The sequence below is a fragment of the Sipha flava genome, unplaced genomic scaffold, assembly GCF_003268045.1.
Source record: "Sipha flava isolate LNK unplaced genomic scaffold, YSA_version1 118_pilon_pilon, whole genome shotgun sequence".
In the NCBI taxonomy this organism is placed as follows: domain Eukaryota; kingdom Metazoa; phylum Arthropoda; class Insecta; order Hemiptera; family Aphididae; genus Sipha; species Sipha flava.
In genome coordinates, this window is record NW_020271743.1 from 1,375,351 (window position 1) to 1,397,929 (window position 22,579).

General features: G+C 30.1%; 1 protein-coding gene across 1 annotated transcript; it reads right to left on the bottom strand.

Annotated features, from left to right (window-relative positions):
• Positions 1-5,072: 5,072 nt before the first annotated feature.
• LOC112693831 (putative ammonium transporter 1) lies at positions 5,073-22,449 on the bottom strand. Its single transcript, XM_025569074.1, has 10 exons — positions 22,061-22,449; positions 15,571-15,660; positions 13,916-14,146; positions 12,090-12,292; positions 10,622-10,855; positions 9,742-9,853; positions 8,312-8,424; positions 7,168-7,294; positions 6,940-7,011; positions 5,073-5,591 (listed from the first exon to the last, which is right to left on the bottom strand). The coding sequence occupies exons 1-10, from the start codon at positions 22,179-22,181 to the stop codon at positions 5,530-5,532; spliced, it is 1,365 nt and encodes a 454-aa protein (XP_025424859.1). The 5' UTR covers positions 22,182-22,449; the 3' UTR covers positions 5,073-5,529.
• Positions 22,450-22,579: the final 130 nt, after the last annotated feature.

A 22,579-nucleotide genomic window follows, 5' to 3' on the forward strand; every position in this document is an offset into this window, starting at 1 on the left:
AGTCAGAGATAGTCAGTTTCCGGTTATCAGACAACGACAACGACGGTTGGACTGGTGTGATCAACGACCACGGTTCTGTGCGAAACAATTAAAGCTCTGTTAGATCACATAGATAGGTTGGTTCCGTCGAGTAGTAACGTTTCGAGTTCGACTTCAACAGTTATTTCATGAAAACCACACAAACACCAGTAGAACTTTAAAAATAATTCATTAATTTGTAAATGACGAAGTAATTGGAAATAATAATTATCAGTTTAGTTATACTGACTGGACGACTATTGTATCACTGATCGAAAACCGTCTACAGGCGTTGGCTACGGCAATTTCCGATTGAAGAATGCTACTCAGCATTATACATTATAAAACCACACAAATGGTTCGTAGCAGACCTGATACTGGCTTAAATGGTGTTTACCAAATAGTCTTACATTGAAAACTTGTTTGAAGCATTAAAAGAACTAGGACTACATCTTGGAACTAGGTAAAATCGAGTCATAATATTGAATATTCAAAGGAAAATAAGGAAGTTTGTTTAACCACGAACATTTTCAGACGGGGCGTAGCAGATGTTTTAATATCTTTTACTGCAAAACTTATTTTAAAAATTAAGACTACAATTAAATTACGCAATTATATACATAATATTTTTTACTTCCTAAATACTAGTAAATACTAGTTATAAATTATAACTTATGATCATTTACAAACGCTTATAAACATCGAAACGTAAATGTACGAAATAATATTATTTGTGGCCTTTATCACAGACTATATAAATATATTGTATTATATAAGAGATTAATATTAACTATATAATAGACTATATGATTATATTCATATAATCTGTGCCTTTACTGAACTCCTTATAAACTACCATATCTCAAAAACCCCATTTGTTCATTCGTTATACTTCATGGTTTTGATTTTATGACACTTGGAAAAATATGTAGGCTTGGTTTTATATTAAATCTTATACTTTTACTGGCATGTTTTTAGTCAGGCTATTGATGAATCACTCATAATCTAACAATGATAATAATTGACTATTTTATTCAAATATTATTTTTAAGAGCTAAAATATCTCTTATCATTGTATATAAATATATTTATTTATAATATTTCCATTTAATCTATGTATAGATTAATTCCGTGTGATAGCCAGTTCTATTTCTTGTAAATAACAGTTTGAACGTTTGAACTCGATAAATTTGAACAAACGTCGAAGGTTTAATCGTTAATATCCTAATAGGCAAAGGTGAGCATTAACTAGTTAAAAAATTAATTTTTTTTTAACTTTTTAACTTAATTAGCTAGTTTATTTTCTAATATACTTATTAACTTAACTAGTTTCATTTTCAGTTGAAATAACTTAGCTATTCACAGTTGATTTAAAAATGATCTATAAACGAAAAATTTCAATATTTTTTAACTTGATAAATAATTTTTAAATATTAATATAAAAATTTAATAATCAAGCAAAGTAAAATGGTCGTATATACTGTATATCAGATGCATAGGCAGACATTTGGTTGAATTTTTTTTTTGGGGGGGGGAGCTATAATAATTCAATGTAAAATAATCCGCAGGAGCTTCGCCCCCACACCCCCTTCCCATGCACAAGTAAAACTTATTACTAGGGCTAGGATTTATATGCATTTGCATGTTCTTTTCCTAAAGTCCAAATTGATTGTTTGTCAGATTTGTCCACGATTTTGCTTACTCTCGTTTAAATAAAATCAATTTTTTTTGCATGTTTTTGCATATTTTAAACACAATACATATATTGCATATTTATAAATATTTGAGTTTTTTTTAACTTAAATTTTTATAAATTATTGTTAATTTTAAATGGCGTTTATTTCATAATACCGATAGTTTTTGGTTTATCCGTCAAATTGTAAATATATAGCATAAATATTACTTATCTAATCTTATCTTGGTCGGACGACCGATAGGATTACCTACACATTATTTAACCACGTATTTAATTTCATTAGTACGACGTGTGTTGCGTAAATGTGCGGACACTTATACTTAAAAATTTGAGTGGTTTTAATAACAGTATCAGTTAAAAATTTTATAAAATGCCGAAAGTTCAAAGTGAAAGTGTCAAGTTACGTCAATTTGTAGAAGAATTTTCAAGTGACGTTTTTAAAACAGATGGTAAAATATTATATCGTATTATTTGTGATCAAGCTGTGCCCGTAAAAAAACGTTTTCAGGTGGTACAACATTTAAATACAGGCAAGCATAACAAAAATATTAATTTAAAAGCCAAATCTAAACAGTCGTTCATTAAAAATACATTAGATAACCAAAATAAACAAACGAATTTTCCTCTAGATTTTTGTCAAGCAATGTTAGAATCGGATATACCTTTATGGAAGTTAAATCATCCATCATTTAAACATTTTTTTTTGAAAAATATACTGGTAAATGTGTTCCTGACTAGTTTACAATTCGCAAAAACTATGTTTCTGCAATTTATGAAAATACTATTTCTCGTATTCGTTCGGAAATTGGTGATGGCCCAATTTGGGTTTCAATAAATGAGACCACGGACGTTGACGGTCGATGTTTGTAACGTCATAGTTGGTCTCCTCCACGAAGATAATTATTCAAAGCCGTATCTATTAATGTGTGAAGAAATTGAAAAATGTAATTTCCAAACTATTGGAAAAATATTTAATGATGCAATGCACCTATTAAGGCCATCAGAAGTGAAGTACGAAGAAGTATTACTTTTTGTTTCTGATGCCGTGCCATATATGGTTAAATCAGCGAACTCCTTGACTATGTTATACCCTAATTTAATTCAATTAACATGTTTGACACATGGGATTTATAGAATTAGCGAATGTTTACGAAATGAATATTCTACTGTTGATAAATTAATAGCGACAATTAAAAAAGTATTTTTGAAAGCTCCCAGCCGAATTATCAAACTACGTGAACTATTCCCAAATTTACCTTTACCACCTCAACCAATTATCACTAGATGGGGTACATGGTTAAATGCAGTAGAATACTATCCAAATAATTTTGATTTGATAAAATCTGTAATATCACATTTAGACGACGAAGCAGAATCAATTAAAAAATCAAAAGAAATGTTTGAAGATAAACATTTACAAAATGATTTAGCTTATTTAAAAAGTAATTTTTGTTTTCTCATCCAAGCTATTACTAACCTAGAAAAAAGTATACTATCTCTTGACAAAGGTTTAAACATTATTTTAAATGTGAAAGAGAAATAAGTTATTACAATTAAAATATAATGTGTTTAAATTGTATTAAAAAATCACTAAATAACGTATATTTAAAAATAATTAATATTTTGTTTTAATGACAAATATCTATTTGTATCAACAAAGATATTCAAAATATCATAGCTTTTTATATTTTTTATATATCTTTTTCAATATATAGTATTGAAAGATCGCTGAACCTATCTTGAACCAACGATGTTCTTAGCCAAGTTTTTATTTTTTTCATTGCACTGAAACTTCTTTTGCAAGTAGTCGAACTAATTGGTATTGTTAATGCTATTGTAAATAGTTTTTTTATTATTTCTTATTTTACAAGGTAAGTCGAAACAGACAGTGCAGTTTTAAAAGGCTATTAAAAAAAAACTACGCAACTTACAGAAATTATATTTATTTAATTTATTCAGTACATCATGTCGTTTTATGTATCAAGTTTTAAAAATGACATCAGAAAGATGATAGCCGTCATTAGCGATACATTGATGAAGGCGATTTCTGAAGTTTTCTGTCGCATTTTGACACTTTTCAACTGGTATAGCGCCAATTTCCTCCTTAATTCGCTTAATTTTCCAAGGTTTGAGGCTGATGCTTAAAAACCTTTTCCTTCAGTTAGCTCCACAAGAAAAAATCACAAATGCTCAAGTTCGGTGAGCGCGCAGACCACCTCACACACCCCTCAGAGAGACGAGGTGCGTAGGGAACATCTGTCGCAGCTTCGTCATTGAAACTCGAGCAAACTCAACTTTTGGGTAATCATAATCTCGTAGGGGAAGAATTAGTCTTGATGCAAAATCCTCCTTACTGAGCGGTTAGAAATTCCCAATGCAATTGAATACTTCTGAACAGAACGCGTAGACGACTGCACAATAGCTATCGTCACTATCATCAAATTTTCGTGTGTTCTTGCCATTTTGAGTCTTCCTGAACCTCTAGGATTTAGTGTAGAACCAGTTTCTTCAAATGTATGCATCCAATTCGCGATTACATTATGGTGAGGGACGTTATCATGACGCGCAAGGTTAAACTGCAGCCGGAAAGCTCGCTGAGTTGCGATGAAAGATCGACCACTTTCAAAAAACTTATAAACGGCAAAGCCCCGTTGTTCACCAGACCAAACCATGGTAATGACAGATAACGACATGGCCGCCTGACGAAATGAAACCATCATAATCTTACTATCTCCATCATGCGGGAAGTACCAAACTTTCAAAACTGCACTGTTTGATTTGCCCCATCTTGTACGATTTTCAAAAAAACGAACAGATAATTATAAAAACAACGAATAACATTTCTAACACTTTCGATTTTGGTGGGGCTATTCAAATATATAGAGGGTTAAGCTAACTCGAGTTAATTGTTTCCTTTAACTTGCCCACCTTTGCTAATAGGTGACTAATATTTTGCAAACGCGAACAAATAGTTATGTATGGACGGACGGTCTTTCCGCGGGGATGTTATCGTTCAAATATTGATCTATAAGCACGCTACTAATGTGTTCAGCCCGTTCAGATGAAGTATGTAATTGAAATAAAACAACATTATGTACAATGGTGAAAACGTACTTGGAAAATTATGTACAATAAAAACATTAATAAATATTTATAGTAAAACCCATACAGAAATGTATTATAACTTATAAACAATAGTATATATTATATATTTATCAATATTCAATGGTAATATGGTACAGATAATAAATATACAAATAAATAATACATAATTAAATCGTTTAAACATTATTTTAATTAATATTCGATGTACTGAAAAGTCTGCGTAATTATATTTTTTTATTTTTTTTTTTTTTTATTTACGTTAATCGTTTCCAAAATAATTTATTATTTAAATTATTTTAGAAACGATTAGCGTACTTTAATTCCAGTCAATGTATAAAAATCAAACACACATTTTATAAATTTACATGAACTAGACACATTGTACACGAGTACGTTCATTTAATCGATGTACACGAACCGGTTCAAAGTCGATAGATGTTCGACTTCAAAAACTGACTGTTCAATTTTTAAAATATCGATTTACCGAGTGAATTTAAAACACAACGAATGTTTAATAATAATAATATGTTGTTAATAGTATTGTTGTACCAACAGAGTATGATATAATTATACTATTGATTGACTATATACACCAGTGTTTGCGGAAAACACGTTGTGGTCTACTGATCTGTAACAAAAGTGGTCACACGTTCACACAACGATGAGGCGGCGAATTAAATAAGTATAGGTCTGCTTATTTTTCATTGTATTCAATGGGTACGCTGCATGGCCATATTGTCGTAGACGTGCCTGATGACAGTGGTCTTGTTATCTGAAAATAACAACTAAATAACATTTTTTCCAGTTGATAACCTGTTGAAAAGTAATCAACGTGGACGGCGTTCATCAAAACAAAAGCGAAGACTTTGTACAACAATTTTAGTCTCGACAATTAAAGAGATAGCTGATAACATTATAATTAGAAAATTAATTAGTTTGCAAAATATTTCAATTATGAAATCTATATGATTGAAAAAAGTTAAAAGAGGTTGTATAGAGATTATATCATACGAAGAAAAGCGTTAATAATTGAAGTATGTAATAGTTAAAAGGGATAAGTTCATTGGAAAGATAGACTCATTTGGGCAGCAAGTCAGAAAAGTAAATGGGATATTAATGTCTCAGTCCTAATTTACAAAACAGTTTAAATTAAAACTCTAAAATAATGATTATTTGTACTGAATATATTGGTTAGAATTTAACCATACCATAGTTTATTATGAATTATATTATTTGTTTTATTATATATATTATAAATGCTATGTATAATCAGTGTTGAACATTATCCAAATAAATTATCTAGATAAATAATTAATTATCTTTTATATTATCTAGATAATAAATAAAATTAGTTATCTGATGAATTATCTTAGATGAATTCTTGAGTCATCTATTGTAATTCGAAAAATTGAACTTGAAAGTTAAAAGCTAACAAAAATTTTAAATTTATGAAAACTTTATTAATTTTATTAATTTATTAACATTATAATTAATTACTATTATTTTAAAAATTGCGTTCCTGCAATATATGTTTAGTTGTTTTATTATTTAAATTATACCTATAAGTATTATTTTTAAGAATTCTTTACATAGTTAATAAAAACAATTCAATTTATACTTTCTAGTGACTCTTACAGTATCTAATTTTAAGAAAATCAATTAAATATAACGGATAAAAGTTGAATTACATTTTTAATATTTTAACCATAAATATTACTCCTTAATAAGTATTATATAAATTGTAATGAATTATTTTATAAAATTATATTATACCTACAAAGAATGTATTTTTTTTTTTTAAACTAAATACTTATTATTTAATTCTTAATTCCCATACATAAACGTACATAGTATAAATATTTTTTGTTTATTATTTATATTAGAGGTATCTATTATATTAAAGTTAAGTTCATTTTAATTTAATTTAATTTTCTAAGTATAAATTTATAAAAAAAAAGTTATCTTTTTTTATCCACATAAATAGTGTTTTATCTTTATCTTGATAAATTTCTAGTTGAACAGTGTGTATAATGTTGCATAACTCTTTTATGGTTTTATTGGTTTATCAAGTGGTTTCGAAGCCAAGACAAAACAATAATATTATTTAATTTCTCACTTACTTTTGTAATCTTTCTCTATACTAATGTCAGCTACTGGGTACGCTTGTTCTTTATGCATGCTCACATCCAAACCTATAAATTTAAATAGTGACGAATATACATATACGAGTATCTTATGTAAGTACATTGTAATTGGTAAATAAAACGATAGTTGTATACACTATCGTAATCGTTTTAACTCTAAATCTGCGATTATTAACGCTTATAGAGATATTCAAATTAACTTACCGATGAGTTCTTTGTCTTTAGATACCCGAAGTAGATCGAAAACCTTTAGAAATCCGAATAATATTGTGCTATTAACTACAGACCATGCAATTATAGATCCTGCGCCAATCAGATGTGATTTTAAAGCCTGAAAATAAATCGTTATTTCATTTTGATTCAGATTTTGAGTGAAACGATAAATGTATTGATTTTAACATGAATGTGTATTTTTTTTGTGTACGTGTACTAACCAAATATAAGAAATATGAGATAGGATAAGGGTTCTAGTTGGTATCTACCTTAGGAGTCTCATTTTACGAATTTCTAAACAGTTTTTTAATAATTGTTAAAAACTAAAAAAAATAACGACACTGTTAATGAAATACCGTTTATTGACAAAATCGAATTTTTGTTTTTATCCTAACCCAAAAAATAATAATCATATAGACTTGAAATTTTCATTGATTGCTTATATTACCGTTCACTATATATGGTATAATTTTTAATACATTTTTTTAGCTACTTATACATATTTGAAAATGTCATGTTATTTTTTAATTTAATTTTTAAAAATCGATAAAAAAAATTTTGTTTTTACAAGGAGTCTTGAAAATTTAATACAAAGTTCCTCAGACATATCAATAACTGATAATGAAAACCAAATTAAGCCTAAATAAAAATAAAAAAATTATAAGCGTTTGAGTATAATATTTTGACAAAATGATAAAAATTACAAAAATCCGTTACATATTTATAATTAAAAATACTTATGCTATATCAACTATTTTTAGAAAAATATACTGATTCATCCGACCCCTTTCATTCAGTATCGTTTTATCGATAACAAAGGTACATTGATTTTAAGTTTAAAAAATCAATACAGCAATATTTTTGTTTCTCACTCGACCTAAGAACTGCGCCATTTTTTTTTAACTAGATTATATTATAATATTTTCATTTGTGAGCAAATTTTTTTTTCAAGTAGATCAAATATATAACAGACTGAGGCATTTTCTAGATTCACTAAATTCACTTCCCCCACAATGCAGACCATGAAACGATATTCATTATTTCACTGGGATGTAGAAATATACTTAAAATTTCGGTATTTTAACTTCTTTCGATGATTAAATACGTACGATATACACAGAGGTTGTAAACTTACTTCCAACGAATCGGGATTATTCCAAAATCCTCCTTTTACGAACAACGGCACAGCTATCACTCCCCACAATCCACCTCCAAAATGAACAGCAGTCGCTTCCAGCGGATCGTCCACTGGAAAGCAACAACGACAATTTCATTTATGTAAACATTTTTTTATATTCATGAAATTATTTAAAAAACTAATATTACAGTCAAAAGAATATTTCCCAAATTACTTTGGTGTCTTGTTGGATATGTACCTATAGATAGATATCTGTTAATTAACAATTTTTTTTACCTAATAATTACTAATAATTAATAAATAATAATAAATTATTGGTATATGATTAGGCAGTTACCCTAAAAAGAATATTTTTCCGACATTTAATTAAAATATGCAGATATCCGTTATACCAAAAGAACACAAACACATTTTCAATTAAAAGCAAGCTTTTCAAAAACTAAATTAGTGAACAAATGAATTACTGATGGGTATTCAGTTTTCTTGATTATTTATCAATTATTTTATATATTTTCATGTTATTAATTTTATTATATTTTTATGAAGCATCGACTATCAGGTCGCGACCCCTTATAATGACATTAAGATTTTGAGCGGCCCTTCTACTATGATAACATTAAAAAATAGTGATAAATTAATATGATTTATAAAACGTTTTTATTGACAAACCTTAACTTTCATCAGTTGTAATTGTCAACAATCATTATCATGATGATATTTACAAAAACATCTCACTGGTTATTTTATATATTGGCGACCCTAAAAAGATTGCTTGTGACGCCTAAAGATATCGCGTCCCCCAGTTAGAGAATCGCTGATCTACCACATCTGTTTCATCTGCTGGATATCATCACGAAATATAATGGTATAGTTACACCTGTAGTTCGTTAATCAGCATATTGATACTCAGAATTGTAACAATAACTTGTATTATGATTTTAACATAATAATTTTATTATACATGTACATGTATTCATTACTGTACTATATTTTATATTTCATTTTTAGAGTACTATTTTAGATGACAGTATACCGGGTAAAAAAATAAATAAAAGTGTGCTCCGTTTCTCTGCGATAAATGAATAATATAGGTGTGAAGCGAGAAAAGCTACGCCCTTATTAACAGATACGCAATCAGATGTTTTGTTCGTCAAGCAAAACGTATATTTAACGTAAACATAAATAATTTTGATGGGACTTTGCTCCGCACATATTTTCTGACTGTACTGAGTCAAATTTAAATTTCCGCACATTATCAATTTTTACATTAATATCTACGCACCAACCGATGCCCACCCAGTGCCTACGTCGATTATTGCTGCGTATCACCAAGCAAAATGTATAATGCTGAGTACAGAAGTAAGTATAATAATATGCCATTCCTCCCGATGTCAATTTGAATGGTTTTTGATATTAGAAATTATTACCTTTTAAACACGGAATGAGCCATTGCAATACCAAATATACGACGCAGCTGATCATGCCGATCAGTATCGCTGATAAATGAGAGTATTCATTGGCGCCTCCACACATCGAAACCTATGTGAAAAAATACATATTAAACGATTTTATGGTGAAATTAAAGTAAAGTAATTTTTTTGATTTTTTTTTTTTTTTTTTCAAATAATCTGCCATCTATATTGCAGCGTAGTGTCATACATTTTTGAACGTGAAATTGAACAGATTGTTTGAGTTGGTAATGGTTTTCGGAACAAGTAACATAGACAGTATACGACTGCAGAACGAGACAAATGAGCTGGTGTTTAACGGGTAATTACCTATATCACAACACGGGTTTTCTAAAGGGACGCCTCTTGCAAGAATCACGTTTCACGTCTAAGAAAACTATTCACCATTAACGTTTCTCAAATTATGAGATTTTAAAGTGGTCTACACGCTTTGTATCAATTTTATCATCCAGCAATCCGTGATCCCCGCGGCGCTACGGCATCTTGGCAAATATTTGATAGTTTAAAATACAGTATCGAGATCGAAAAATTAAAAGACAAAAAAAACTTCGTCATGACGAACACAGTAGTTACACTGTGATGGTGCACTGAGAAACGTGAGTTTTCAACAAAATTCACTACAATCGTGCCGCTCTTCACGTACATCACCCCAGCCCCACTCAGCTTGTTTGAATTTTTGAACATTTTCTTCACCAGTATTTAGTATGATTTCATGTACGACGATTTTCCGAACTCATACGATCTTTGTTTTCCCGTTATCAAACAAAAACCCTTAGTTAACCTTTTTCGCAGGTGATTCGGACGGTGGATGGGTGGGTAGGAGGAGCGTTATACTCACCATGCCGATCAAAACGGCGTTGATAGTGGTCGCGAACGGCCATCTCGGGTCCCCGATGAGACCGGATTTGCCCAAGGTCAGTATCACCAGTGCCGAGCCGCTACCGCCCAATATGGTGTTGATCACACTCCTGGCGACCGTCGCCCCGTCTCCGGGTTCCGTTATGTGCCCCTGGGAGCCACCGTTAAACGACAGGAATCCCGATAAGAGCAACAAAGCTCCGGTGGCCACCAGCTGCAATGATAATTGTAATTATAATTATAACAATACGCGCGCGCTGAGCATTCTGTGTGCGAACTAGAGCTCTGCACGGTCCATTTTTTTAAAAGACCGGACCGATGGGATGCAGTTTTCGTTGCTCCGCTCCGTTGGAAAATAACACTGCGGTTTTTTGTGTAAAAGTAGCGAAACATAAGCGATGCGTGGAAAACTGTTTCTAAACATGTCCTAACGGAGCTGTGCAGTGATGTCGCAGTGACAAAATATCGAATGGTGAATAGCGACCCAATTTACAACTTACAACCCGTTCCACCCGAGGACATAGTTTAAAGGGTTGGGAGTTCAGCCCCTCCCGAAAACGTGTATCCTATTTTAGCATTCAGGTAATTAAACGTAATTGAATAGTGATTATGAAACGGGCGCAGTATTACGATCTATAGTTAATCGGATTGATCGATTTATTACTCGTGTACAAATACACCACGGCACCGCCCACCGCCCTAAAAATATGATCTGGTCTTGACCGGACATGAGCTCCGAGTTCAGTGCCACTGGAACTGTGCGTCGTACAACTATCCCTTTGAGCAAGTTGATTTTATTGACGGCAATCCGATCGCGTTCCCTGTGCATCGGCAGCACTCGTGTGCGCTCGGTGTAACGTCCAAACGATACGAATTCATGCGACGCGTAACGCTCAAGTACTCTCTACATGTTCAAGTTAGCCGCGTAGACGCCGTCTTAAGAGCAGACCGGTATTTTTATTTGCCGTATTCGTAAAAGTTAAACGAACAATGTTCCGACAATTCTGTGCAGTTGGGGCGAAGTTATAATTCTGTCCTGCTATTTCGAACTGATAACCTCGATGAATAAGATGTTATGGCATGTTAAAATGTTGAACAGCGGTTCAAGCGCGTAAAAGACATAATGTTCGAGTAAATCGAACAAACAATTTTATACAAACGACAAACGTGCACTCGGTTGTTTATCGGTTTTCTGGGTTTCGCTGATTGATTGAAATGTTTCTCTAATAAACCTGAACTCCCGTCGCAATGTAGAATATCGCTCCATACATCGACTGATAAAAAGTAAAAGGAGCTAAGCGCACTACAGGATAAAGAAATCATTCTATTGAAACTGTAATGAATTACAGTTTATAACTAACTGTTCGTATTGAAAACAATATCTTAAAATAAAATTTAAATAACTAATGTATATATATATATATTACCGTTTAGAATAATTTCCTTACCGGCATGGAATGTCCGTTGTACTCGTTTGTGTTGACAGAACTGAAACGTCCAATCCTCGGGCCCACGAATAGTGCCCCGACAAAAGAACACGTGCCGGCCAACAAGTGCACGACCCCGGCCCCGGCGTAATCGAAATAACCGATTTTATATAACCAGCCGTCGGGCGACCAAGCCCAATGGGAGATGATGGGATACGTTACTCCTGAAACGGATGATTTTCGTCATATGCAAACCCGTCGATTATTTGTCACTCTCAAAAACCACTTCTAAACGTGAGATACTACATTTAATTTACTAATTTTGTAATTTAATTTACTAAATTTATTGATCAACGTGAAACATTGAGTTGATAACAGTAGACGAATATACCTTATCAAAAAATACAGATCTAAAACTAAAATAAATAAGGTTAAGCTAATCGGGCATGATCGAATGTTTTCAGATTACAGTCAAATTTATGGACTTTTTATTATAATTTAGGTATATTCCAATCAAATTAAAATATTTAAATTATGAAATAAAAAATGAAAGTTATGTCATTTATAATGGAATCATAGACTAACGGTATTCTGTATTTGATATATATATATATAATTGTGGGAAGGGGCAACAAATTGAAAATAGCCCCCTCTTGATAGCCCACTCATTTAACATGAACGTGTCAAAGATTGGTTTCTATTCCAAACGTACATGCGCACACAATTACATTTCCACAGTATCACGATGTACCTACGCGAACACTGCACGTCCAGTAAAATATAGTTTTTTGATGTACAAAAAAACCTACCAGAAAAAACATAAAAATAAAACAATGAACATACAGATAAAAGTAACGTGTACGTGTTATATGGACAGGTATAATTCGGAATTCGTTCTACAAATAAATGAGACCTATACGATTGTGGTATACGAATGATGCCAAAAACGAAATCGACCTAAGCATTAACAATTAAGGTATGGGCAACGGCCAATGAATAAGTTTAATAGTTTAATAGTTTCTTGATGTACGAAAAAACCAACCAGGAAAAAAAAATAATAAAACAATGAACATACAGATAAAAGTAACGTGTACGTGTTATATGGACGGGTATAATTCGGAATTCGTATTACAAATAAATGATACCTTTACGACTGTGGTATACGAATGATGCCAAAAACAAATTCGACCTAAGCATTAACAATTAAGGTATGGGCAGCGGCCAATGAATAAGCGTATATGTATAATGTACAATTTAATATATATATATATATTACGAATGTTATGCTACTGGGTGAATACCAAGACAATTAATTTTATGACACATAGATGATTATTATAAAATCAACTCCAATAGGTTTACACTATTAGGTTTAATGAAAATTATGATTTCAAGGAATACTGCGAGGGTCGATAGATATGAAATAATAACACATTTTCTAAATATAAATCTAAGTCTATGCATTAATATTGTTTTATACAATTACGAATGTTGAGATAATAATAATTATTAACCATAGATTAAGATAATATAACCTTATGGAATGATTTATGAAATAAATTCGAATAAGTTGATCGAAAAAATATTACAACCTTCGCATAATTGTAACAAATTAATTGAGACCATTCACTTGTACTATATGTACCTATATACTTTAAGTTTGTTTCTACAGGTATCTAATGTACAATTTTTAGTTCATTTAATTTTTTTTTCAAACAAGGAGGCCCGTTGTAAATTTATTATACATTATGGTGACCAGTCCGATGGTATCTATGCGGATTCCTCTTGTGCATTTCGTCGACTGTAGATCATGATAATATTTAGACATTTCATTCACGCCATATTACCTGATACGATTACACTGTAGAATATGTAAGCGATGAAGTTGCATCTTTCAGCCACGGCTCCGGATATTATCGTAGCTGCGGTCGCGGCGAACACGTACTGGAAGAACCATACGCTGTTTTGGGTTTCCGGCAACCCCACGCCGGCAAAATATTCTTTGCCGTAGAATCCGCAACCACCGCCACCGTACGCCAAACCGTAACCGAACAACCAGTACGAAATCGCACAGAAAACTTGAAATAATAACATTAATAACAATAATAACCAAGGCTCGGGACTTATAGTATTTTCCTATTTTTATGGTTTGACATAAAGTATAGCAGAGTGTTATGGAGGTGAATGTCATGTAACACGTTCAATAGCGAAATTTGAAAGTGGTTTTTTTTTTTTCTTTTTTCGACGATTTTTTAAAGAAATGTTTGTTTCCTGTTTTTCTGATTATTTTTGCTTTTTTAAATACCTGCTTAACTTTAAACGATGATATAGGCCACTGATCATACATAGAATTTTTTCAACTATTCATACATATACGTTTTATTTTTCAGAAAATCCCACGGAAAATCCATAAATAATAAGGCAAAATATCGCGAAAATCAAGGTTAGACTTTTTTTATAATATAAAGATTTTTTTTTTTCGATTTTGTCATTAAAATATTATAAAATGGACTACATTTTTTTGTAATCTTTAACTATATATTCAGCACAGTTAAAAAATATGTCTACTTTATCATGTTCATGTAACAAGAAAATTTAGAAATTTTGCTAATTTTTTCCTAATTTAGGTGGTTTTTTTTTATTAAAAATGTTTGTTAAAATTTAAGTATTTTAAATGTTTATTTGAGTGCTTATAATGTTGATTTACGTAATTTTTAATCACTTATTTTAAAATTTTTAAGTGCTATAAGAAGTCTCGAGACATGATAATAACGTATACAAATAGAACCGAAACATTACCAAACCAAATTCAAAAATAAAAAACGTACATATTATTACAATGTTTATCCGAGTGTACAGGTTAGAATGTTCAATTAATAATAATATTATGGAAATTTATGAATAATAATGTGAATCTCGAAATTTGGTATGAAACCTAAGCCGATTCAAAAGTCTTAGTCGAACCAGTCTGGTATGAGTAAATACTTTTATAACCTGACAAGTATTTATTAGCAAACAGATCAATAATAGTAAAAAATATTAATACTCTATTTCGTCTAATCTAACGTCATCATAGCTATAAATTTTAAAGTGAAATTACTAGAAATACGCGGCTTGGACTTAAAAGTCGTAAAAAAATTAAAATTTTAAAAGTCAATATAGTCAAATGAATGGAGAATTGTATAGTTCTCCATTTATTAGCTATAGCGATAACATTTCCTGGACCCGCGACCTGCTAACCTCGGCCCAAAAATAATCATCAGGGTCTTAATTTATTACGAGGTCGTTATAAAAAATAGTGTATGGATTTAATCGAGATACTTTCAAAGCAATAAAATCGGTAAGCATTTTTATAATATTATGCGTAGTACCTACACGAACATCATAATATTATAATGATATTATAATTGGTTAAAAAATAATATCTTTTCAAATGTTAAAATTTTATACAGCTTGGTAAACGTAACGTTCCAAGGTATACAAGTATATAAATTATACTTACATAAATCCAATACGTTTTTTAACAAAATGTTTGTCACGTTCTTGGGCTGCACAAATCCAGCTTCTAAACATGCGAATCCGACTTGCATAACTACCAAACAATAGATTAGTATATTAGTAGTATTCAAATTTGGATACTTTAACCATAGAGTTATAACCAATGTTGGGACTTATCTAGATAAATTTTTTGTCATATTTTATCTTATCTAGATAAAAAACACTAAGTTATCTAATTACTTATCTAAGATAAAATTCTTACTCTTATCTAGATAATTGTCTAAATTCTTGCCAAGATTAGAGTTATTTTTATTCTTGTATGGAGACGAATTCAATAAATCAGAGATAGTCAAAATCGGTCCAGCCGTTCTTGAATTATAAATTCTGTAACCCGACTTTTATATATATATATATATATATATATAGATTTTGTATTCATAATTATAATTCATGTATTATTAATAAGTAATTATTATTTCTTGGTATGACATTTTGATTGTATTTTCATGTCGGAAAAATATTTTTGGTATTTTTAAACTTAATTTTTTATTTTTCCATTGAAGTTCCAAATAAAGTTATTATTATCATATATATTTGATTTTAGTATACACTCGTTACTTATACCCCGAAGAGTCAATACTTAATTCTTGGAACCCGTAAAGTCGTAACTACTTATAGAATAATGAAAATCATCAAATTAAGATTATATGGAAAACAATATTCCAGTGTATTTTCTAAGGAATTTTCACTGGGCGACAAAAAATGTTTTTCTCAAAATAGTCAATGTATAATACCATAGTACGATTATAGTACTACAAATTTGTTTCGCATTATTTCGCCCAATCTTTCAAAATACTGTTGACTGAGTATAATCACTGGGCGAGATTTGTGTCGCCTAGTTAACTAGTTAAAAAATGCACTGATGTATTCTATATTCATCCTGATACTAAGCAATTACCATTGTTTTTTTTTTGTGTCACATTTTAGTGATTAACTATCATTAAATATTGTACATTATATATAAATACTGCTTAATGGTACACTACATTACTACAATAAACATTAAAAACTTAGGTACCTATTGATAATAATGATTATAATTGAGTCTTCCTAGATATTATTACAAATATGAAATATTGACCAAAAAATAACATTTTTTGAAAATATCTTTTATCTTTATCTAGATAAATTTGGCATTATCTATTCCCAACACTGGTTATAACCTGTTGATTGTTTAGTTATAAATACAATACTGTACTCATCAAACTGATAATATTTTTTGTGTATATATAAATTAACCAATACTTACTTAATATATTAATTTTTTGAAGCCATCGTAAATTACGAAAAGGTTAGTTGTCATTTAAAATCCAAATTTAACCAGCATTGAACAATAAATAAATAAAAAAAACGCAATATCATAGCAAATCAATCTGACCTTGTATGTGATGACTGTGAGAACCAAGAACTATAGTTCAATTCGAATTTAGAATCTAAGTAGTTAGAAACTGGTATTTTAGGCTTCAGAGTTTAGGCATTATGGTTATTTTACAAAGCGTTTTATACACTCGTACTATTGTACACTATTATAAGTATAGTAACATTTGACTAAATTTATCTGTACACATAATAGAGTATAAAATACGAGTAAAATACGAGTACCTGGAAACATCGACTTCAATGAAGAATGATGTTGATGACGAAATCGCTTAGTAATATATTTTCCCGGCTAATGAGTCATACGAAAACACTTGTCGAAACGAAAAAAAAAATATTAAAAACAAGGAAATTTAGAATCGCCTAATATTATAGACAATCTTAATTTCAACTTGGGCTCTTGGTTCGATGCGGGTATATTGATGTGCGCAGTCCGTACTTTAAACAATAAACATGGGTTGAATACCCGAGTATAGAGCCGTCTTAAAGATTTTTTGGGGACTTTGTATCAATTGTACCGAAAATCGCAGGTAAAGAAAGAAAAATTATGGGATGGAAAAAAGGTTTACATCTATTGTGCCGGTATAAAAAGTGTATAATTTATAGGTGTACATCTATTGCGCCGATCGATATTCGAGTTAATACATTTTGCGATTACCTTATTCATACATACGTAAATTGAAGAAAATGCAATTTTTCGCTCGTATCTTTGGTCATCGTGTAACATATCAGGCGAAAGAACAACAGATGCCTCTGAGGTATTTCACTCAGCGTTTGGGAAATATTTTTATTCACCCCATCAAAATATTTTTGTTTCTTATGAAGTTTTAAAAAATAATGTAACGCAACAATCATAATACGTGTTCTCTTAGTTACCACAAATAGACAAAACTCTAAATTTATGACAAAATATAAATAGTAAAATAGACATAACTAATTTTAATATTAGAGACCTAAGAAATTTTCAAAATTTGTAGGATTAGTGTAAATATATATACATATATATATATAATATACTATTAGTATAAATACAAAGTTTGTAGAATAAGTTTTAATTTTAATTTTGTTTTTAGCCATTATGATTTTTACTTGTACTGTATAATTGTTATGCTGGTACAATAGATGTATACCTTTTAAATATACCCTTTTTAAACCGGCACAATTGATGTATACCTTTTTAATATACCCTTTTTATACCAGCGCAATAGATGTATACTATACAAATAGTGTCCTCAATGCGGCGCAATTGACGAATACTGTTTTTGGACACGAAGGCAAATTAATTCGGGGCCTCCTCTATCATCACAATAATATACGAGTATGGTAAAAGTATACAAGTTAGCAAAATGTTGGTAAATATAAATTTCCAATTCTCAACCAATCAAGGTTATTTAAATGAATTGATAATTTTTTTAATAACTTCTCAACAACTAGTTACCAGATTTAATAAAAATGAAATGTATTCCTCGATAATTTATAAACAGTTATACAAAATAAGTACTTGGATGTTATCGCGTCGATATATTATGATTACGAATTTCTACGTAAATATGGATAAAATTATGTCATTCTTTACACTCCAGCAATGACCTTAATAAATTACAGTTATAATTATTTAGAAATTGGATTAACTGAAAATTTAGCCTGTATAATAGCGCTCAAATATAAATTTAAATTAATTGTATTAATATTTCATAATCAGTGGCGTAGGAAGACTGGCTAGCGCCTCTGGTAAACATAGAAAAAGTTACCTTTCTAACCAATTAAAATTTGACACATGATATTTTTTTTAACTTTTAATTTTATTAGTTTTAAATATACAATTTATACTTATAAGTTATTATTATAGTGTTAATTTTAAACTTTGAAAATTTGCTTTTCTCGCTTTATGACTGGCAAATTCATCGATAATTTTTTCACTTGAAATTTTTTATTTAAATACCCTATTTTCATAATTTCATCATTAAATTCACACGTAGTGGGTACAAATAGACTACATTTACGTATTTCAAAAAATGTCATAAATATGACGACTTTTGCACAATTTTTCACTCCTGACGTTAGCACAGTTCGCCATACCCTTGCTACATCACTGTTCATAATGAAAAATAGTTAAGAAACAATACCAGTATATTAATACTAATAATATTTCATGATAACACCGAATATTTCTAATCAATCTGGACTTTTAAGAGGGCCCCTTTTAAATTTTCCAAGACAGGGGCTGTCTGAGTATTTAATAATTAATGCAATTATTGCATGCGTTTTTGAATTTCGAATGAATTAAAAACTCATCTTTCCATGTATTTAGAGTTCAGAAGTGTGTACAACATTTGTGTTATAAGAATTAATAATATTTTTTGACGTTTAATATTCAGACGTGTGCTATGAAATGCCCTTGGTATTCCTGTACATATCGTTTTTTTGTCGCCCGACGATCGCCATTTACATACATGAACTGGTGAACAGCTGCATACCGGACAAAATCTAAAGTTATTGTTTTAGGTTTCGATCTGTGGTTTACCAACCTTTAGGTAATTTAAACGAGTAGGGTAATAAGGTTAAACTGTAATTAATATTAAACAGTGAAGAATTACAACTATATCGACATAATCGTGGATTTCGATCAAGTTTCATTGGTAAAACTAATTATGTACTATTTCGAGAGATATTATTTAATTAGTGTGTTATGCATTATGATATAACATTTTCGTTACCACACATAATTAGAAATTATTTATTAGTTATTATTAGTTATTAGTTATTTATTAGTTGAGTAAGTGTAACGGTTGTGTGCGGATGTATGTTTAACGCCAAAGCAATAAAGTTTACTGTGACTTGTGTGCACGATAACCAAACACATTTAGATACGTGAAATAAAGGCCATCAGTTTTAACGCATGCTAAAGATTCATATAACTTAGTCTTGTCAGTACCTATTTTTATTTGTTTCAATTTTTTTTTTTTTTTTAACAAACTTTTATACGATAAGATTAACGGTATAAAATTAAAATTGGTCCGTTGTTTATTTCATACAAATTATTTTACCAAAATGTTTAAAAACATTAACTGATCTGATCCAGATTAACCTACTCGATAGTACATTCGATAATATACAGTACCTAGGTAAATGTTATGTAGACATATAAACACACATTAATGATACCGTTTTCTTTCTCATCATAGCGGTTGCCATGCGTTTATTTCAATTGTAAAAAAAAAAAAAAAACATTATATTTTCATACGAAACTGAGAACATAAATACGAGTACATTATATTCATTAAACATAATTATGATTACGAAAACCATCGTCACTGAAATTACTAATAAATACTTATCTAACTATTTATTTTCTTGAAAAAAATGTAGAACCAATCAATTATAATATAAATTCTTGACAATCGTATTTTTTACGTTAATGTGAGATAAAACATTACAATTATTTGTAAAAGTCTTCGTATTTCGTTAAACATTTATCTTTTCTTCGCGACCATAAAACAATAAACAATGATTAGTAATTACTTTTTATTATTATTTTTAAATGTCAACTGTACAATACGATAGGTCCATATACACGTTCGTACAACGTTATTATGCGCTTTTGTACTAAATAGTGTCCGGTGATCAGCTTTATTTTTAACATTAATATTAGTTGGTGACATTGATAAGTCGAGCGAGTTTAATTTTTGTTTTTTTTTTTTTTTGTCGTTATTCCGACTAAAACGGACAATCACTATACGATAATCGATCGTAGTTTGTGTACTATGGATGTTGAAAATAGGTTCGATGTTTGATTTCTAAAATGCGTATCATATAGACTAAGTACGCACATACACTACAAAGGTATGTCCGTAACGCGTGTAACGATAATCAAACTTACACGTTTCAACATTTACAACTACTAAAAAGTAAACCATATGCATATCATAAACGACTACTAAAATATAATTGTATTTATTTATGAATAATAATAAACGCCCGGTGGGTCCGTGCACGAAGTACGAATATAGGTTAATTTTATATGTTAAGTGATTAATATTAAATACGTGTTAATTAATTTAACGAATAATAATAAATGATGATACAGCAATTAGGCGTTTAAAGATATTATGCAAGAACGAAGAGTAACAAATTAAAATTAAGTTAATCATTATAAGCTTAATGTTTCAAACTGAATTTGTAATTTAGGCGAATTGTTTTTGAAGAGTATGAAATAATACATTTTTCAACTTTATTTCCTTAAGTTGAAATTCGGTTTACCAGTGCGAAAAAACCATAATTGCGTTTGTGTGTACGAACATACAACGTATTAGTTGACGTATTGGTAAGATATGCACATGATGCTTGGGATGTATTAATATAAAGGAATTTAAAGAAATTACGATTATAATACCTCAGGACAATTGATATTGAAATTTAGGGAGGTTATATGGTCTGCTTAAGTCGTTAAATTGTTTTTTAAATTATATTATTACAGTATTAAAATCTGTGACTAGCGATTTTAGTATTTGTATGACATAAGTGTAGTAAAAATTCTGTTCTGCATTCGTAGTAATTTTTTAATAAGGTAATATTGGTGTATTCTCGAAATTGTTGACTTTAGAATTGATGAAACAAGTGAAAATATGAAACACACTAAGCATAATAAAGAGTCGTGAAACTTTCAACAATTATTGTTCAAAAAACCAAATACATGTAATGCTTTATTAGAGATAACATTTTCATAATTTACATGTTCAATAAAGGAAAGACTAGATTGTATACTATTTATTAAGTTTTTAACTAAATATTTGATAATATGATTTAAAGTTTTGTTTTTTCTTGTAAACAATAATAATAATTTGAAAATGAAAACATCATAATTCGAATTTGTTAGTCACGAATAACTATATTTCTACTTGCTCTGCATAGGTACTAAAGATTTAAAAATGTATTGGTTTTCGAAAACGACCGGTAATAATGTCGAATTCAAATAATTTTTGAAACACTAAAATATTTTTATAAACAAATGCATTTTTTTTTTTTTTTTTTTTAATCGATAAAAAATAAATACTCACAAGATATAATTATTCCATTTATAATCAAAAACATGTCGTTGATATTGAGCTTTAATTCGTCCAATTCCAGTCGCGTGACCATTAAATGGCTTAATGCGGTTTCACTATTATTCACGGCCATAATATTACAGTGAAATTAAAAATATTTAAAAAGATTCCACCGAAAACGAAATGTAAAGGAATGAGAACAGATGATAAAAATTATATTTTCCTTTAATGTTCATGCGTGCTGTATTCCATTGTATATCATAACGTTGTCCGAACAGCGGCGTCAGAAGAATTTTGCAGAATGATTCCGGAGAAGGTTAGAAACTGCAGTCAAAAGTGGTTTCAAAGTAGACAAAAATCAACTGACGAGATTAAACTTACTGTACACCGCCGGGTGCGTTTTTGCGTCCGATTACTGGTTTGCGAATTAGACGTGTTGGAGAGGGCAACACGGTGAAGTCGTAAAGATGAAACGAATGCCAATCGCTAATTACGTGCATACTCGCATTCCTTGGACGAACAAACATTGCA

Excerpts from the sequence above, each read along its gene's own strand:
- LOC112693831 (XM_025569074.1), bottom strand. The coding sequence starts at position 22,181 with ATGGCCGTGAATAATAGTGAAACCGCATTAAGCCATTTAATGGTCACG. Across the intron at positions 12,293-13,915 it reads CTACAGTGTAATCGTATCAG|GAGTAACGTATCCCATCATC; the intron begins GTAATATGGCGT and ends CATCCGTTTCAG. Across the intron at positions 7,012-7,167 it reads TAAAGACAAAGAACTCATCG|GTTTGGATGTGAGCATGCAT; the intron begins GTAAGTTAATTT and ends TTAAATTTATAG.